Raw genomic sequence first — 18,677 nt, 5'->3', positions numbered from 1 at the left:
TTGTTTGAAAAACACTCCATGGGTAGAAAATCTCGAGCAAATGGAACAATATAATAAATAACATTGGAAAAAGTGAAACAATATTAAAACGGCTTCGACAGGAAACGTTCATCATGCTCGCGTTTTTAGTGATGGAACAGAAAGAAAGATTCTCGAAAAAAGAAAAGAGGGTGGAACAGTTTAAAATGTTGGATCTAACTAATCGACTGATTGGTGCAGCTGATTTGAGTCAGCACTCAAGAATGGCTTCTTGGAATTCAAGAAACTACAAGTGAACAAGATTTCGTCTCGGGTCAGTTTGGGAGATGCAGTCCAGCGTAAGATGTCTTTCAACACTGCGAATAGGTGAGCTACAGGTTCAAACTAGAGTAGTTCACTACGTTCCCTTATCAAAAGTTCATTCGCATGGATGCGTCAAACTGACATACCTTCCGTGGTGCGGAGTCTCTAGTCATTCAAAAATTTAAAACGTGCACACACTACGTGCGCAAAGCTTACGTGATCTCCAAATCGCGTGATGGGATGTTGACACATTTGCATCCTATTTGTTGTTTACCATATTTGTGGTTTTGTAGACTACTTCCTGCCCTTCAAGGTTGTATTGATTGAAAACAAAGCCGGCGGAAAACCGCCACAAGCAAGGAACGTGCCTGCACTAAACGCCAATTGAGCTGGTACTACAAAAAAAACTTGTGTGAGTGTACGCTTGTTCTGTCTACAAAGAACATTTTTTAACTTAACGGTTCGTTTAACAAAGCGATCAGCCTTCGCCGTTGGACACGGACACAGAGCACGTACGCACACGAACCCTTTGGTTGTCACTGCCCGCAGTGAATTGAATTGAGAGGGTCTATTAAAATCACTCTTACATTTAAGAGTTTGTGAATAAAAAATTATTATGAAAGAATTTGACATCATCCAGTCCAATCATGATCTTAAAAACTATTTGGCGTGTACACTTTCTCGCGTTCCACCAATAGATTTCAAAGTAGAGGGAATCATCTTCAGCAAAGCAACCTCCCTATTCAATAGATAACCTTTTTGTACGATAACAGTCATAATTTCGGTTGCTATTGTCTGCCAAACGGCAGAAGGCCCAGAACGTGCTCTCTACTCCCGCAGCAAAGAGTGCGTATAGATACAAAAACGTTTTTTGCGCTCGCTAAGTAAGCACGCATTTTCACCGACGTACAAAGCGTAAAAACGCTTGCGTCCACAAACCTGATCTTCTGCGCATGCTACGCCCTGCTACGAGATGAATTCTGAACCCTTTGCTTTGACAGCCGCGGACTCAACGATGCTAGGATCTCTCCCTCCAAGGGATGTGATGACGATCTATCCGTGCGATTAAAACAGTATTACAAAAATATCAGAATTGCCTACTTAAATACTAACAGCGTCGCTGGCTTTAAATTTCAAGAAGTAAAATCTGTTATTCTACAAGGGCTATTTGACATTGTCATTCTTGCTGAAACGGAAATTGACGCTGCTTTTCCTGACTCACAGTTTTATATTAAAGGATTCAGGATGTTTCGTAAAGACAGGAACAGACATGGTGGAGGACTTCTGATATATACCAGAAGAGAATTAATTATTCTCAGAGTCTCTCACCTAGAGTGTGTAAACATCGAGACAATTGCTCTAAGTTTTCAAACGAGAAAGAATGGTCCTAAAGCTCTACTAATGGGTACCTACAGACCTCCCAATCTATCTAAATCAGTCTGGGAATCTCAACTTAACAACATGTTACTTCGTGCTGGTCGATTTAATAATATAATTCTTGTTGGAGATTTGAATTGTGATTTACTGAATCCTGACGGAGGCGCCAAGGATGGTCGTGCTCTTATTGATTTAATGGAAGTCTATCGCTTATCCAGTCTGATAAAAGAACCTACAAGAATCACTAATACTTCTACTTCACTGATTGACGTTATATTTACATCTAGACCGCGATCATTTCTGTCTTCTGGAGTCTATGATACAGATACAAGTGATCACAGTTTGGTTTATGCTGTAATGAGATCTCATTGTCCAAGACCTTGTATGGAAATTGAGAACAAAAGAAACTTCAAACACTTTGACCAAGATGTTTTCTCAAGAGACGTCAGTCAAATTCCTTTTCATGTCGCCTATGTCTTTGATGATGTTGACGATGTTGCGTGGGCTTGGGGAAAAATGTTCACGGGTCTTCTTGACGAACACGCTCCTGTTAAGAAAAGGCTGATTAAGCGGGAGCATGTTCCCTTCATGACCACTGAACTACTTGGTGCTATTCGTTGTCGACGCAGATTGAAACAAACATACTATGCAACAAAAGATCTCGCAGACTGGCAAAAGTACAAGGAACAACGAAACAAGACCTCATCGTTGAGACGGAAATTGATTTGCAAATACATAAGAAGTAAATGCGACGATGCGAAAGGCGATCCTAGGACTTTTTGGACTGTAATTAAGCCTTTTATTCGCAGCAAAAAGAACAGTGGTGACAACACCATAACTCTTAAAGAAGATAATGAACTTATTACTGACAATAACGTCATAGCTACGAGGTTTAAAGACCATTTTTCTAAAATTCAAAACGATAGTGCTGATTATGCAATGATGGGAAGTTCCTATTGTTCTGACAGTCATCCAAGCATTTCTGCAATACGAAATAATTGTCCTAATATAAAGAGCTTTAACTTTCAGCTAATCAGTCCTGCAGAAGTACAACAGGTTGTAGGTAATCTTGAACCAAATAAGGCCACTGGTCATGACGGGATTCCTGCGAAAATCTTACGGGACTGTTCAAAGGAGTTAGCTTTACCTCTTGCTAACCTATTCAACTTTTCTATTGTATCTGAATGTTTCCCGAGTGACTGGAAGTTAGCAGAAGTCTGTCCTGTATTCAAGAAGGATGACCCTACGAACATATGTAACTATAGACCGGTATCTATATTGATTAATTTAGATAAGACCTTTGAAAAATGTCTGAATCGTCAAGTAGTGGAGCACTTTGCAGAAATTTTATCACCGTTTCTCTCAGCCTATCGAAGAGGTTATAGCTGTGAGGCAGTGCTTCTCCATCTTATCGAATCATGGAGGCAAGACTTGGACAAAGGAAAGACTGTTGGTTCAGTGTTGTTGGATTTAAGTAAAGCCTTTGATCTCATCCCTCACAACCTGTTGATGGACAAGCTGAAGGCGTATGGTCTTTCTGCCCAAAGTCTTAACCTAATTAAAGATTATCTTAGAGGACGGAGACAGCTTGTTAAAGTGGCCAATGCCAAGTCTGACATTGTCAAGATTCACAGAGGAGTTCCACAAAGGGTCTGTTTTAGGCCCCTTGTTCTTTAATATCTTTTTAAATGACATATTTTACTTTGTGACAGAGGTCAAACTCTCGAATTATGCTGATGACAACCAACTAACTTCAAGTGTTATAGCTCCAAGCGTGGTTCAGGCTGACCTCATCCGGAACTTAAGAGTCACCTCCAAATGATTTCATGACTGTGGTCTGACCCTAAACTTGGACAAATGTAAACTCCTAGTTTTGCCCAAGCGAAAAAGTGATCTAGTAGAACTGGATATTGATGGTTTCCAAGTCAAAGCGACCGATAATGTGGAACTCTTAGGGGTTGTAATTGACAATAAGTTCAATTTTAAGAGTCATATATCTAGGTTAATTAAGAAAGTAGGTAAACAAATTGATGTACTTAATCGATTCAAACACATTCTTTCGTTTTCGTCAAAGATACGTATATATTGGGCATTTATCATGCCTCACTTTACTTATTGTAGTTCTGTTTGGAATAGCTGTCTCAAAGAAGATAGTGACCAGTTAGAGAGATTACAAGAGAGGGCCCTTAGATACGTGTTTAATGACTTTTCCAACGGATATGATAGTCTATGTTATAAGATTGGTTACTCATTAAGTTGTAGACGGAAACAAGATATGCTTTTAATCATTTTTAAAGTCCTCTATAACAATATGCCTTAGTATATTCAATCTTTATTTCAAGTAAGAGAAAATAAGAAAAATCTTAGGGGCAAAAACAAACTCGTTTTACCTGTAGCTAAGACCACAACTTTCGGCCTCAAATTAACTTCTCACATTGCTGGTAAGGCTTAGAATGCATTACCTGATAAGCTAAGATTAATGGCTGAATTTGGCCCTTTCAGGAATGAGATAAGAAATCTAAGTAATTTGTAATTTTATATCACCATCATTTATATCTCCATTTATATTTAGGCTTATATTATTTTTAAACTCTGTAATTTATATTCATACATTTTTCTTGGTATATTAGCATCTCTATTGCTAGAGGCCTAACAAGCCTCATTTTCATCCGAGTTTAAATAAAGTCATCATCATCATCATAAGAAGTCGATATCGATCATCGAAATGATAGAGGCTCATTCTTTCCTTTTCCTTTGCAAGAATGTTGATGGACCTTCGGATCTGTTTTTACACATCAGCGAAAAACTTTCCATTTTCAAATTGTAGAAATTGCAGAATGAAGTTTCATCAGCAAATGGTGTTGTAAATTTTCGCTACTAATAACATCTGTAACAAAGCTTCACCTGTAAATCTCGAAGGCTTTCACCACGTACAATGCTGGTTAAAACTCCCCTCCTCCCAGAAAAAGGGCCTAAAGACTTTGCTTGATTACCACGCGCTCTTTTACAGCTTTGACATGCAATGTTACCGGCGTATCATAATTTCGCCACCAGATCCCACAACCGCACCACACGCACAGTACAGCTTCGTTATAAATCGAGATTGAATCGAAACATTAGCTTATCGTTTTTCAGGTCGCAAATTCAACCGAATACATTCCATTCAAAACTTTTTCATTTTCGCTCATCCAAGTCTCGTCTTGATTCATTTTTTCTTTCCTGTTTCTTCTAGGGCCAGTTTTAAAGTTCCAAACCATTCTTTTGCTATAAATTTTGTCAATTATATCACCTTTCAATCGGTGTAAAATTTTTCAAAATTTCGTGATCAAGCTAATTAAATTGTTCATTCTTTGACTTTGTAACCGCAAAGCGAAAAGTCATAGAGAGAGAAGGGTAAACACACGACGATTTTGAAATTTGCAAAGGAAACATTAGCTCGCCTACCGCGCTAAATTGGTGAATGCAACGAATAGTTTCAAAAGCTAATCTCCGTAAGTGATTAGTTCCTTTCAATTCAACTGTCATTGCCTCCCCTGATGGGTGAAACAGCACTTGATTTATACTTTTATACATATTCTAGTCAGGTCCGAGACCAAATATTAGAGACAAAACATAAGTAGCGTTGTGAAGAACGAAACATGGTGTTGGCAAAATCTAAGTAAACTTGAGGGCCTAGATAAAAGCAAAAGAGAAAACAACTGTGTCGTGAAAAGTCAACATCTGTTATAGGCTTTTCTCATTACAGGCACGAATGATATGAAACACTGATTAAAGCAAAAAGATAGCTCTTACCTGAAGTCCAATTTCTAAGGGTCGAAATTCTGAGATTTACCTGACTCTTGGGAAACTCTTGAAAGAGTTTAAGCGTGGTTGAGTGGGTAATTGTTGGAATAATGCACCTCCGACATAATTACAAAAAGTACGGCCAATGTACGGGTAAACACAACTAGCGGCGAAAATGAAGTTAGCTCCTAACTATTTCTATTATCAGTTACTTTAGTGCGAAATTCTGTGGGGCACAAATGTGGTGGATTTGAAACACGGCGAAAAACGTCAGGTGACTGAAAGGATAAAGGACCCCATATAGCATTGTTAACAGAATAGATAGGTTGTACAGTAAAGTGTTTCGGTCTTAGAATCGATTGTTAGATTTCAGTTAAATTCTTTTTCACACGCTAGGAGATTTTTCCAGAACTGGCAAAGTTGCTCGGATTACACTGAATTTCGACCTCAGTAGTCGCGCTAAGGCATTCAATATATCATTGCATTAAAATTGTTTTGTATTTTTTATTAAATTCTGAACCTCGACCATTGTGTTTGGTCGGATGAAAACCCATAGGAGATTGTAAAGTGGGAAAAAGTTTACAAAAGGCATTCCCTAAAGAATCGTTTTAAAATGTCATGGTTTCGTTGTTTATATTTGTGTTCTATTTCTAGAGTTCTAAATATCACAAGACATCCCATGTTGACCCCCTGAAAGCGCGTTGCCTCGAAGAATCAAAGATTTTCTTTCCCTCTGAAACTAAAGTAACAACGCTTAAGTTATTAATGAAAATTTTCTCGATTTCAATATTCTTTAAAGTGATAAACTGCTTAGCGTTTGAAGGTGAAATAATGTGTGTTTATTCTATTCATATTTTTAATATGTAAGTAAAGGGGTGTTTACATAAGCCGCGCAGCATTCTTTGCTTTGTGAGCGCGTTTTATGAGTTCTATTCATTAATGGCGAATCTCTATCTTAAAGCACTATTGATTTTCTGTCAAAACAAAGGCATTTCGCTCTCACAAAACAGTGAGCCTGATCGATGAAAAAAGTATTGTTTACTTTTCAATTCTCAACATCTAATATGCCTCGTTCGATTGTGTTAAAGTAATAGCTCTTTTCATATGGGGTTTCATAGTCCAAGGCACCTGCAGAATAAAGATGAAATTGTCGGCAAATTCAAGAGGTTTTTTTTTTTGTACAACAAGGCCATTGATTACTACTGAGGGAGCCACCCGAATTAAAAGCCACGACTTTTAATATCACGTCCAAGAAGCACACCGCGGTATAAAATAAAAACTTTAGTTCGCTTCTTGATAACCGATCGCCTCTCAATGCGTTTATCGAAATGTTTCAGTTCGTTTCTTACACTTTACTCTCCATTCTTGGTAAAGTCTCAAAATTTAATGCGCTGTGTGTAAGTGAATACAAGATAAACACAAAACTCCCTTGAAAAATCATCAAATATGTTGACATTTAAAATTGACATAAGATATTAAAGTGATTGTGTAGGTTTCTTTTCGGAGATTTTATCCAAAATATTTACGCTAGCACGACGCCATCTTTAATGATAGGTTTAGTCATCTTCGAAGAAAAGATAAAAACGCCTAGCTATTAACAAGAAACCGCTGTCGTTTTTTTCTCGTGTGTTATGTTGCTTCGATTCTTTTGTTACGGTAATTGTTACAAAACCTTAACAAAATAAAAGCATTACAATTACTTAAATATTTCACAATCAGAAGATTGCGACGGCTGAGAACGTTAAGGGTCATTCCTAATCGTGATAAAGTTCAGATTATTGTTTTAAGAAAGTTTGGATCCATAGCTTTAGGAAACCACGGAGTATTGTCGTAGTTTTCATACTTTCAAAATTACTTTGATTTCAGCCGGGTTCATAGCGGAACCCGCCTTCCACGTTAAGTATGCCCGAAATAGCCGAGAGAAAACTTTTAATAAACTTTATAGAGCCATCCTTTGCGCTGGAAGAAAATGAGTTTGCAATTTATTGGGCGTTAATATGAAAAAAGTAATATGGAAAAAAGTTATAATGCACTTTATTACTGGTGCTCAATTTTTCTCAGAACAACAGCGCCGAGATAAAGGTCCGTTTACGAGAATCAGGCAAAATGCGCGGATTGCCTCAAGGAAAAGATCTTAGCGGTAATCGGCGTCCGGAAAGCTGAGGGGCAAATTAAAACTGAGATAGACGTTCTATATATACGAAAGCTCTGAACTGTTTGTAAACGGTGAAGTGGTAGGCCTTTCCATCAGTGTTTGAGTTACAAGTTTAATACTTACAATGTTCTCTCTTTTTTAATTAGCCTTGTCAACAAAGCAGCGCAACCGCAAAGCGGCGGGTATAAACAAAACGGAGTTAGCAGCCCGTGTTACGAGGTTTTATTACTTCACCAGGCCGCCGAATGTCAAACTTCCTGCCCGCGTTAGAAGAGTGGACGGTGCCTTTGTGGGCAGCAATGCCCGATGACACGTGAGAAAGTTCAAGACAAATTTGAATATTTTATTTAAACCATTATCAAAGCCGGCCTTTGTTGTGGGTCAAACTTCAATAAGAAAATTAACGAGTAATTTGGATAAGTTTCGGTTTGATAGGCATGTGCTAATTAGGTATTCTGTATTTAATAGAAATCTTCGGCCTGCCGACCTGTTGTATAAACATTGAGTGACATCGAAACTCACAACACGGAGAGGCTTCGAATCGGCGACAAACAAAAGAAATTTTTGAAGTTTGTCGGTGTGTTTAGCAAACGCCATTTATTTCGATAGCTTAAGTACACATAGGAGCAGCGTACAAAAACCCCACATCTGTCTCGGGGTTTACTTCAAACGCGTCAAGTTGTTTAAAAGATTAAGAAGTTCAGGACGCGTGAGTGCATCGAAAAATGCCACGACCTTTAAGAAACAGCTACGGCAGTGCAAAGCCGCCATACTCTTACATTTCGCTGACAGCCATGGCTATCCAGAGCTCGCCGCAGAAAATGCTATCGCTCAGTGAGATTTATCAGTTCATCATGGATCACTTTCCCTTTTACAGGGAAAATACGCAACGCTGGCAGAACTCGCTGCGGCACAATCTCAGTTTCAACGACTGCTTTTTAAAGATTCCCAGAAGACCGGATCAGCCCGGGAAGGGAAGCCTTTGGGCCCTTCACCCGGATTGCGGAGCAATGTTTGAAAACGGCAGCTTCTTGCGCCGCAGAAAACGCTTCAAATCCGAGAAAGAGAGGACCACTAAACTTGCAAAGCTGATCACAGACGAGACTAAAGAACCACATAACGGCAGAGTGCTTACGACGAGTGACAATCCTGCGAGCTGCATCTCACCAGTCAATGTCACTCAATCAGGCTTCAAGCACCCGTTTAACATAGAGAACCTCATTGGATCTGACATCAAGAGCGTTCAGTCGTGCTCAACAATGACAGCCCCTATTCCCTCTCTACCAACTTGTCCATCCTGCATGAACACACCTCCCGCCTCGTCACTGGCAGCCGGCTATCAAGGCAATCTTTGGTCTGCTGCTGTGCCGGCCGCGTATTTCGCCAAACCTTGTTCTCATCATGAGCGTATGAAGGAATATGAGATAGCAAGACTTGGACAACAGTTTTACCACACAGGAGAACTTGCTTCGTTTTACGGCGCGGTTCCGGTAACCACTGCAGTTCTACCGCAAGCAGTGTTTCGGTGACCGTGTTCCAAGCTATTAAGAGCTGTTTACGCCATCAAACGCTGCTACAATATGTAAGGAGACACTGATTTTTGCGAATACTTGTACTCTACTAAATGCAGTAACAGCTCTCGAGGACTTTTCGCCAAATAGGCCAAGGTTTCTAAAGCAACTTAGACAGTAGCTCAGGCCTTCACACTCAAAGAAATATTCAGAAGAGACAAAGTCTTGAGTTAAGTAATATAGCACGGAGGTGTCAGTTTTAAATCGATTCCCGTTAAAACTGAATTGGTGCTAAAATGTCTTGTTTATTTCGTGGCGAAATGGCTCGGAAAGGACAGCCGTTCTTAAACGAAAAGAGGGCAATTTTAGCGGCCTATTTTAGCTATATATGATTAGTTAAAAAAAACTGAAAGGAAGACAAGTTATTGGGGTAAAGGAAACTACATATTACTCGCAGTAAACGATTGTACGGATGGCCCGCTTTAATGTCGCCCACAACTCAGTATGTAAAAAATCTATTTTTATCGGGGTAAAATGATAATATCCCTAGAAAGAGATTATAGGCAAATTGAAAGCCAAACCTTGAATGAAATATTGTATATACAGATCAATATGTTTAAAATGAAAGTAGTTATGCGTTTTAGACAATTTCGGGTACATTTCCTAAGTTGTAAATATGCGTAAGTTACAATTCGAAATTTAGTACATAAGCTAGGTTGTACATAGGTTATAGCTCATGGTATTTACAAGTTATTCAGTTGAAAAAGATTCAACCTTGGTTGAACTCGCTCGCCCTAAAAAGGTTTAAATGGTATTTTTGCGATTAGATTATTTCGTATATTTAGGTTGTTCTGTACTGTAAACATTTGCCCAGCGAGCTCTTGGGTTGTATGTATTTCCCATTCATTGTTGGTTTTAAAAGCAGAAATTTGTGAACCCTTAAGTAAATACCGTGAAAAGTATGTGAAAAATGTTCTCGTTTTCCTTTATCAACCTAAGGAAACTTAAACTATATCAGTGAAGCACTTAGCATCATCTACCAAATGTTGATCGAAATAAAAAAAAGCCGATTAGATATTCACATTGGTTTGTTTTCGGAAGCCCTTTAAAAACAGGAGGAGGTAAGTTAAATGTTAACGGAGCACTTCCAAGCACTTACAAATCGCTTAAACACTCTTTCTTCTCACTAAAACAAACTAGCTTGCATTTTCACAGCTTTTTATTGCAAATTCGATGACAGGAGTTAGGTGGCTTTGAAGTGCTTCACCCTTCACAGTTGTTTGAAAATTCGAGAAACACCAAAGATTAAGAAAGCGCAAATAAATTTCCCAGCGCGGTAGAACTGTCTGAGCACCCGGCGATGAGAGTCTCTCTTTTCTTACTGAATTTCGCAGCGAAGACCACACCTTGTAAATAAGAATCTATTCAAAGCGGAAAATGTGGAAAGAAAGCTTCCAAATGTCGGGCAAATGTACCAGCTTGTCAACAACCGATTAAGAAAATCAAAGCAAAAATTCACCCATCAAGGAACTTTTATAAATACAGAATAGTGGCGCTCCTCATACCTGGCGACAAAACACTGTACTTGACATGAATAAAAAATTGTATTTAGAACCCATCAAAAAGACGTAAGAATCATTTTAAGGGTTTCATTACAGCTTTGCCAGCTTTTTAATGAAAACTACTTAAAAGCGTTGAAATTCCTGCGTGTTAGTCACGACCTTAACGCTTTTTCCCTGAAATGTTTCACAATTATTACTAAAATCTCTCACGCATTTGTCGGAGGAAACCCAATATTTTTTATTCAATGAAGATGAGAAAGGGCAGAACTTTCCTTTAAAAATATCAGTCGACTTACAACGTAATTGATCGTGATTCGAAACAATTATCGTAGAAAAAAAAGGTCGTGCATACGCGATTGAAAAATAACCGCACTTGAAAAAAATTCTCAACAGCTGAACTTGAAACTCTTAAGACATGAATTAAATTCGAAATTTAAGCAATATAATAAGACATATCGATAAACGAGAGTCTTTGCATTTTGAAAACACAATAACTGATGCTAGAAAGACTTCAAGGTACCCCGCAATGTGAGTTGACAGTGGCGCGCGAAATATGAGTCGCACACAAACGTGTGTAACATAGTTGCTAAGAGAAAAGTTATCGACGAGGGGCATCTTCATTGATCTGCAAAATTAAGCTTACGTCGAAAAGGTTGCTTCGACAACATAAAGGTGTCTTTGACAAGAGAGACACTTTACTTATTGCACAGGCTCTCATCTTGAGAGATGTGCGTCTTACATGGTAAGCGGTACGTACATATTGCGGAAAAAGGTTATCTCAACGCCATGTTTTGTTATCATTTCGCATAAAAATTCTCCCAATTTTTTTTTAGCACTTTGCCCAAGTCAACAGCATCAAGATCCACGCTAGCATATTGAACCCCGGATGTTCTTTTTAAAAAATAAAATTTCCGAACAAGTTGCCGATGGCTTGATTTGTTTGTTCTTGGAGGGTGTACTTAAAACTGGCGCGACTCCTGGACGGCAAATCAGTGTTCTGAAATACATCTGCAGATATTAACTTACAATCTCATTTACCGCAATTTTATGAAAATGTTGATATCTTAATCAATTTCAAAATATAGACATATGGTCAATCTTGCAACCTTCAAATCTGGGCAAATTAATTCATGCCAAGGTATTAAATAAAATCAATATTGATTTTGTCGCAAGTTCTATATAGATTTTTAAGCGATTTACAGACCGCTCTTGACATTTTAATTTGTAATATATCAGAATATGTTAGCACTGACCGAGACGTAAACGCCACCATTTCTCGGTACAGGCTGTATGTGATTAAGTCTAGAAAACAATTTTCTATCAATGAGCAATATCACAGACTATCTCAGGTTCTCTAACATACATTATCTTAACAAGATGGCCCTTGATGTAAGGTAATATCAAACTTGTTTAATTAAGAGCTGGATTTATCACAAAGCTAAGATAGCATTTTGTTTAGTTCATTTCCCTATTTGAAAATCTATCGTCAAAGTTCGGAGACTGCATTTAGGTTTATCCAGTCAAGGGTTCACTTCATTCTACAACCTCGCTGTAACATGTTCATTTAGCTGAAACCGTTACAGAATATGGTGTGCTCGAAAATAAAAATTACCCGATAAAGTTTGCAAAGATAAATTTTTAATTTATAACTTAGCAGAAACTCCCAACGAGGCACCAGAAGAAACTATGTCGTAATGATGGCCATCGATAGACAAATTAGAGTTGTTTTGGTTAATTTTTCAGAAGTGTTCAATCAATGTGCTAATCACGCATCTAAATCTTAAAAAAATATATTCACAAGCAAAACATGGCTGCTGTTTTTATTTTTTCCAGCTTATCAAGCGAGGAGGAAGCGAGAGAAAGTATCCTCAATACGCATCCTCATTCAAATTATAATACTTTTAAATCTGATTTTACCTCTTCCTCTTTTTCAAATATCCACCAATCAATACATTTTATTAAAAAGCTTCTGAAAAGTAGTCTCTATTTCAAAAACCGAACCCTCGAACACATTGGTTCGAAAAAAAGTGTGGAAATATATGCATGACAAAAAGAGCGACAAAACAAACTGAGAAATGTGTTTTCCTCATTTCAATCAGTATTTAGAATTGATTTATATTTTACTGGGTGGAACCAAGTCTTAAGATTTATTTTTTACATGTATTTGTGCATGGTATGTTTTAGGTACCACACGGAATTTCCTGTTTATAAGGCCCATGTATTGGATAAGAAATAAAAACAAACTAATCATTTTACAAAACAGCATTGGTCCATCTCTGAATCTACGCCACACTTGCCAAAACACACAGTCTGCTTTACTCACTTAAACAGATGGCAGTCTTAAAATAAATTCAAATATAAATTACTAATCGTTAGGGTTTGTCTTTGACAACACATTTTAGGCTCAAAAAGGAACTTTTCTGCAGAGGAAAAAAATGTCAGCTAGCTGGCTACTGGTGAATTGAGATGAACAGTTCATTTGTCATGAAAAAACAAAACTGCTTAATATCACTGAACAAGCCAAGTTTTCTTGTGTTTCTGGTGCCGCAGGGCTCATCAGATTTTGTATGTCCTAAGGTACCAATACTGTCAAATCTAGACTATACTTTGCTAGACGTACGAAGATTGCCACAAATAATTTCGCACCTGCACGGAGCAGGTTTAAAATCGCTTGTCGTTTGATGTTTAAAGAACTACCGAACAATAAAAACACCTGAAGCAACAGAGTCAGCAGTCTTGAATACTCCTTTTCTCGGTACAAATGTTTTGTCTAGATGGAGTTTAGCATCTTGGCAGCTGGATCTCTATTTAGGAATAGGGATTGATGAATTGAAAAGATAGCAAACATCTTTCAAGCAGTCAGTCAATGTGCGCGCTAGACTGCGTCACATTGGGCACCAGAGGTAATTTGAGAAAAAAAACTTTCAAAAGTTAAGATTAAAATGATTTTCAACAATAAGTCAGATCTCTACCACTGAAATCGGTGGAAATAAGCCCGTTCTCTTCGTGAAGGTAAACAGAGGAAAACCACTTCAAAAAGTCTTTGTAATAAACACATTATCAGCATAAGACATTAACATTTCAAGACATCAATAAAGGTGCAAAAAAGAGAGGAAGCAATGTTCACTTGTAAATAAGATATTCAAATTTTATTTGCGACACTTATTACTTTAAATTACGTTTAGAAGACAAATATTAACCGCAAATAAGGGCACAAACTAGTTGTTCCCGTGTGAGCAAGAAATGACACTTAGAAACATTCAGATTTGATCGTGAATAAGCAGCTCACATATTAAGCGCGAAAAACTTTATCTTCGTCTCAGCAAATGTGCACTGGTCTAACCGATTTAAACGCAATGAAGAAAGAATTGATAGTCGGGTTTTTGAAGCACTTCCTCGTACGAAAATAATGCTGACAATAATGAATCTACAGTGGTTAAGAGTTTCACAAAAACTGCAAGAGTCATTCATTACCTTAGAAAGTTTAAGATGTCTTCTTTTCAACTTAAAGTGCTGTGAGGTCTATTCTTAACTGAAACGCAAACATTTGTTTAACTGTCCCAAAAATCTAAACACATAACTGAGCTTAACTGTTATATTCCAAGTTCCGGTACTCCAGAGGAACATACAACCAAAGCACATACTTAGGTAAGCCAACCCTTAGTTTTCATAACCATTCCTTAAACATGAATGCTTTTTAACCTTATTTTTTTCGTTGATCATGTGAGAATGTTTTCATCTTGAAAAAAAAAAACCGTCAGCCGAGGCGGCGTCCTTCACTGCAATCAAAATCTCGAAGTAATAAGCGCCAACTTGATTAAAAAAGAGCTGTCGCAACCTTTTGTAGCTTCGTGCTTCGGGGCACATGGAAATGCCCGACAAAATTTAATCAGTGGCCCTGTTTCTGCTTTGTGCGATACCTTTGGCTTTCAAAGCCTTATCAACGCTACAATTATTTTTCCATCCACGATATATCCACTGATATCGTAACAAAGTTTTCCTCCATACTTGTCTCATACGAACCATGCAGGTTTAGAATTTTCTCCTATCGAGGTCCAGCCAGGGGGAGGCTACCTAATAATAACTATCTTTGTCCATACTTCGCAGCGGCTCGCTTTGAAGTTGAGCTAACCCTCTCGCCGACTGGAAGTTTAATAAGCCTTGCAGGGCTTGAAGCCCACATGGGCCTTTGTTTTGTGTGCAGTGCATGTACGCGCAGCTTGTGTTGTTATTAAGCGCCCGCTCTAAATGAAAGTTGTTCTTGTGAGCGTTATTGATCAAAGGAGGACGAAAGTAGACCGGCTTTAAGACACACCCCGAAATAGAACGAGAGCAGAGTGGCTCAAACGCTAAAGAAGTGTCGATCTGTCTGCTAAATCGCTCCACAATCAAAGTCAGCAAACGTCAACTACCCCTGAGCAGCAAAATGTTGTACAGTATGTGGAAATTTTGCTACGCACACCTTTCCAGACTCCATTAGGAACAAAACAGCCAATTTGGTACGAGCAATCGTTTAATAAATTGTGGTAGAAAATGAAAACCCAACAAGGTTTCCAAGAATGCGCAATGTTCCTACTTTGTTTTAAACAAAGAATTCCGACAATTTTCCGGTCAATGAAAAAAGATGATTCCCTAGTGACCACCCGTATGGAGACGCAGTTTCAACGATGAAAATGCAAAATTTGAGTAGAAGAAAATATCGCCGCTCGACAATGAACGGAAAAGTGAAATAAATATGTCAATTGAGTTAAGAAACCCTCCAGCCACCGCAATAAAGCGACACGAGAAGTGTTGTAAAAAGAACCGTTATTGCTAACATTAAAAGTGAACGAGTTTGTTTTACCGCTCTCTTAAACAAAGTGGCAATTAAAATCACAGCGGGTCCAAGCACGTCACGTTATTTCCTGTTCAACTATTGCGCATGCGTCTTGACTCTCAATACAATGAAAGAGCTTAGCTAAATCAAACTTAAGGTTTCGAACTCTACATTTCTGAAGAGGCAAGTTGATATTTCAAGAGCGCCCTCCAAAAAAGTTTGAGCGTAATTTTGAGAAGGAACTGTTGTTAGATGGCTTCCATAGGACATTATGAAACCTTCGATTTAATAGTCTTTTTTTGGCCCGGTTCAAAAACTTTTCTTCCACGAGGTATAAAATCTACATTCTAAGATCAGTCTAGACTGACTTGAGTGTCGGGAGATCAGGATTTTGTTTTCGAGAGCGTACTTCCAGCCCCACACCACTAGTGATAATTTACACATTTTACCATAACAGAAGCCTGTGAGTTGTAATAAATTACAAAATTTTGGTTTGTCTTTGAAAACTGTACAGAAAAACTTCCTACATAGAGACTAATACCCATTCAGCCTCCCAAACGTTGGTCTGTGGAAAATATCAACATTGGCTGTAGGTATAAACACTGAGTAAACTCAGAGAACAGATAAAAATAAAAAAAAAATTGACATGCAAAAAGATAAGAGGGAACTAATAATTTGCGAAATATTGACATAAAGAGTGGACTTCGAGAAAAAAGCCAGATCAATTACGCTATTTTCATGAGTTCCTTTCAAATTATTTAATTCAAGACGTTTAAAAATAAATTCGAGGGTTTGACTTAATAATGTGGAAAAGAGAGAGAAACATGTCACACAAAATACTTAATTCTGCTTGAGGATAATCTTCAAACCTAGCACAGATTAAATATTTGGCTAGGAACTTGACCAGCTTCAGTAATCTTACAACCTATATCGCCATTTAAGAACCGACTACAAAGCTCACCGAAAGAGGAAAGAAGTATGAACAAATCAACTGAGAAAATTGTTTTCATTCAGTCACGGTTTAATTAAAAAGGCCTTAATAATCCCGTGGAAGCGGTAAGTGACAATAACACGGCCGCCACAGCTTTGTGCGTGCCCGTCATGTTTGGAAAATTCATTTCTTCCCTCCAGCGCCCTTTGACGGAGATTCATGGCCGCCTGGGCTTTATGTTCGTACTTGCCGGAAAAACACTGCCAAGTGTAATTAAACCACGATCTAAAAATCTAAAAGTGCTCTCTACGGTACGCTCTTTTTCTTTATTAAATTTTTGCACCAACCAGGCCAAGCTCTGAGATGACTCTGATGTTTCTGACAATTTGAGGGTTTTCCTACCGCCTTGATAAAGAGCTATTTTTGACAATACTTGACAATTTATTTGTCGGCAAGATTTGCTAGGAAAATATTTACTTACTAAAAGTCAATATGAGATCTTTATGGGGCGCGCTCTTTAATTCGAAAAATCCACACCACCCCATATTAATTAAAATAAGGATGTTGAAATTGATTATTACAAAAGCTAATAAAAATACCCACTGTGGCTCGATAACGCGCTGAAAAAAAAAAACCAACACTGTAAAGGGAAACCGGCCATGGCTTATTCAAACTAATTTGACAAGAAAAGGATTTCACTATCGCTGGCGCATCAAAGTCCTCAGTAAACATGTTATTTGGTTAACAGTTTTTCGCAGCGGGAAAGTTTGTTTTTAGAACTTTCCACACTGTCCGTTGACAATTTCATTGTGCTGGCTTTGTTTGCTTAAGTGAATGACAATTTCATTTGGCCCTTCTGTGTGTCTATTGCATGCAGCGCGGCGGTTTTTGTTTCGTTATTAAACGACGATGGAAGGAGTTCTTTGAACGTGCCGACTCCAATATAGCCCTGTTGGCAATTTCATAATACAAACTTCCACCTTGTAAACGCCGCGCAAAGAAAAATAAACCATTATATGATAACCACTGCACTTATCTACTGAAGGATTTGCTTTATATGGAATTGGAATCAAACTCAACTTAATTTAGCTTTTCTGCCGACAATTTATTACTAAAAGCGGTGGCCATGTCGGTTACAAAGTTATTCTAAACACTAATAAACTTACGCTTAATTACACTGTGCTACGGCGCTTCGCTTTTATTCCAAAGTTACTAGAATTATAGAGGTGTGAAATAAGGCACTTGTTACCCGCAGAAGCCTGCGTTACTTAAGGAACGGAGAAAACTGTTTCACAAATCTGAACATAGCATGTACCTAGCTTTTCACAGAGTTGTACGATCAATTAAAGCGGTTTGCTTTCACGAAGACCTGTAGCGCACTTTCTTAGTCCGAATACTACAGACTACAATTTTATTTCGGTATATTGGTCTAGCAGACTTCATTTAAAATATCAATTAAATTAATTAATCTTCAAACAATTTTTTTTATTTCAGAAAGACGAGTTGAGTAGATGAGACACACACGCCGAGGACTAACGAAAACCGAGGACGGACGAAGACTACCGAGCTCTGACGAAGATTACCTAAGTCGAAGACAGCTTGCAGGCCCAAGTCAGGCAATTGCTTTTGTTAGGCAGTTAGTTTTGAATCATTTGGTCTGTTATCTTTTCAATTACAAGACAATAAATTGTATGTACGCGTCACGAGGGCGTGAGCTGGGAAAACCATTATGATAAGTTCCGTATTTGAAAACCACCCATTTCTTCTGCTGCTCGGCCAAGCCTCGCTATCCCAACCGGAACAAATTCAGGCACTTCTTGTGGTTAATAATCTTAGGGGTATCCATTTTTTCTATCACTCATGTGAAGCAAACAGCCAGGTTAGCGCTTTAATTATTTTATGTCGGTAATGATCAGCACAAGGACCTTCTAGTGACCATAGTGCACAGTGATACGTTGCGAAGGACCGAATTGATCATTTTTCCGGCTGAGTTCTGGAATTTATCAAGGCCCGCCTCACTCATATGATAAAAAAGAAAAAAAGAAAAAAAGAAAGAGTTACTGTTTGATAGATCAGAAATTTTCAGGAGGGGATCTGAAAGAGTTCCGATTTAGTTTGGAGTCAGTCACATCGCACAGCGATTGCTTCCTTGAACCAAAAGATTAACTTTTGCATAATGGGGGGTAAGTTACATGTACTAAAGAAACTATGGTGCTGGATTGGTGGGAATAACAAGATAATTTTGGTTTTATCAACTGAG

General features: G+C 38.2%; 2 protein-coding genes and 1 long non-coding RNA gene across 3 annotated transcripts; all 3 read left to right on the top strand.

Annotated features, from left to right (window-relative positions):
* The first annotated feature begins 322 nt into the window (after positions 1–322).
* Positions 323–3,336, top strand: LOC111321755 (uncharacterized). Its single transcript, XM_088756553.1, has 2 exons — positions 323–345; positions 1,284–3,336. Exons 1-2 carry the CDS (start codon positions 323–325, stop codon positions 3,334–3,336), a joined length of 2,076 nt encoding a protein of 691 aa, XP_088612679.1.
* Positions 3,337–7,995: 4,659 nt separating this feature from the next.
* On the top strand, positions 7,996–10,187 carry LOC111321716 (forkhead box protein B1). The gene has a single exon (XM_022924678.2). It carries the CDS (start codon positions 8,323–8,325, stop codon positions 9,124–9,126), a length of 804 nt encoding a protein of 267 aa, XP_022780413.1. The 5' UTR covers positions 7,996–8,322; the 3' UTR covers positions 9,127–10,187.
* Positions 10,188–14,871: 4,684 nt separating this feature from the next.
* On the top strand, positions 14,872–18,141 carry LOC148732031 (uncharacterized). The gene is made up of 2 exons (XR_016000076.1): positions 14,872–15,169; positions 17,912–18,141. It is a non-coding gene; the product is annotated as an uncharacterized LOC148732031 (long non-coding RNA).
* Positions 18,142–18,677: the final 536 nt, after the last annotated feature.

This window comes from Stylophora pistillata, chromosome 4 (genome assembly GCF_964205215.1).
Source record: "Stylophora pistillata chromosome 4, jaStyPist1.2, whole genome shotgun sequence".
In the NCBI taxonomy this organism is placed as follows: Eukaryota; Metazoa; Cnidaria; class Anthozoa; order Scleractinia; family Pocilloporidae; genus Stylophora; species Stylophora pistillata.
Note: the sequence above shows the minus strand (reverse complement) of the source record. Positions and strands in the feature narration are given on the sequence as shown.

Coding starts and splice junctions, on each gene's coding strand:
- LOC111321755 (XM_088756553.1), top strand. CDS start 323: ATGTCTTTCAACACTGCGAATAG. Junction 346..1,283: donor TCTTTCAACACTGCGAATAG/GTGAGCTACAGG, acceptor TTGCTTTGACAG/CCGCGGACTCAACGATGCTA.
- LOC111321716 (XM_022924678.2), top strand. CDS start 8,323: ATGCCACGACCTTTAAGAAACAGCTACGGCAGTGCAAAGCCGCCATAC.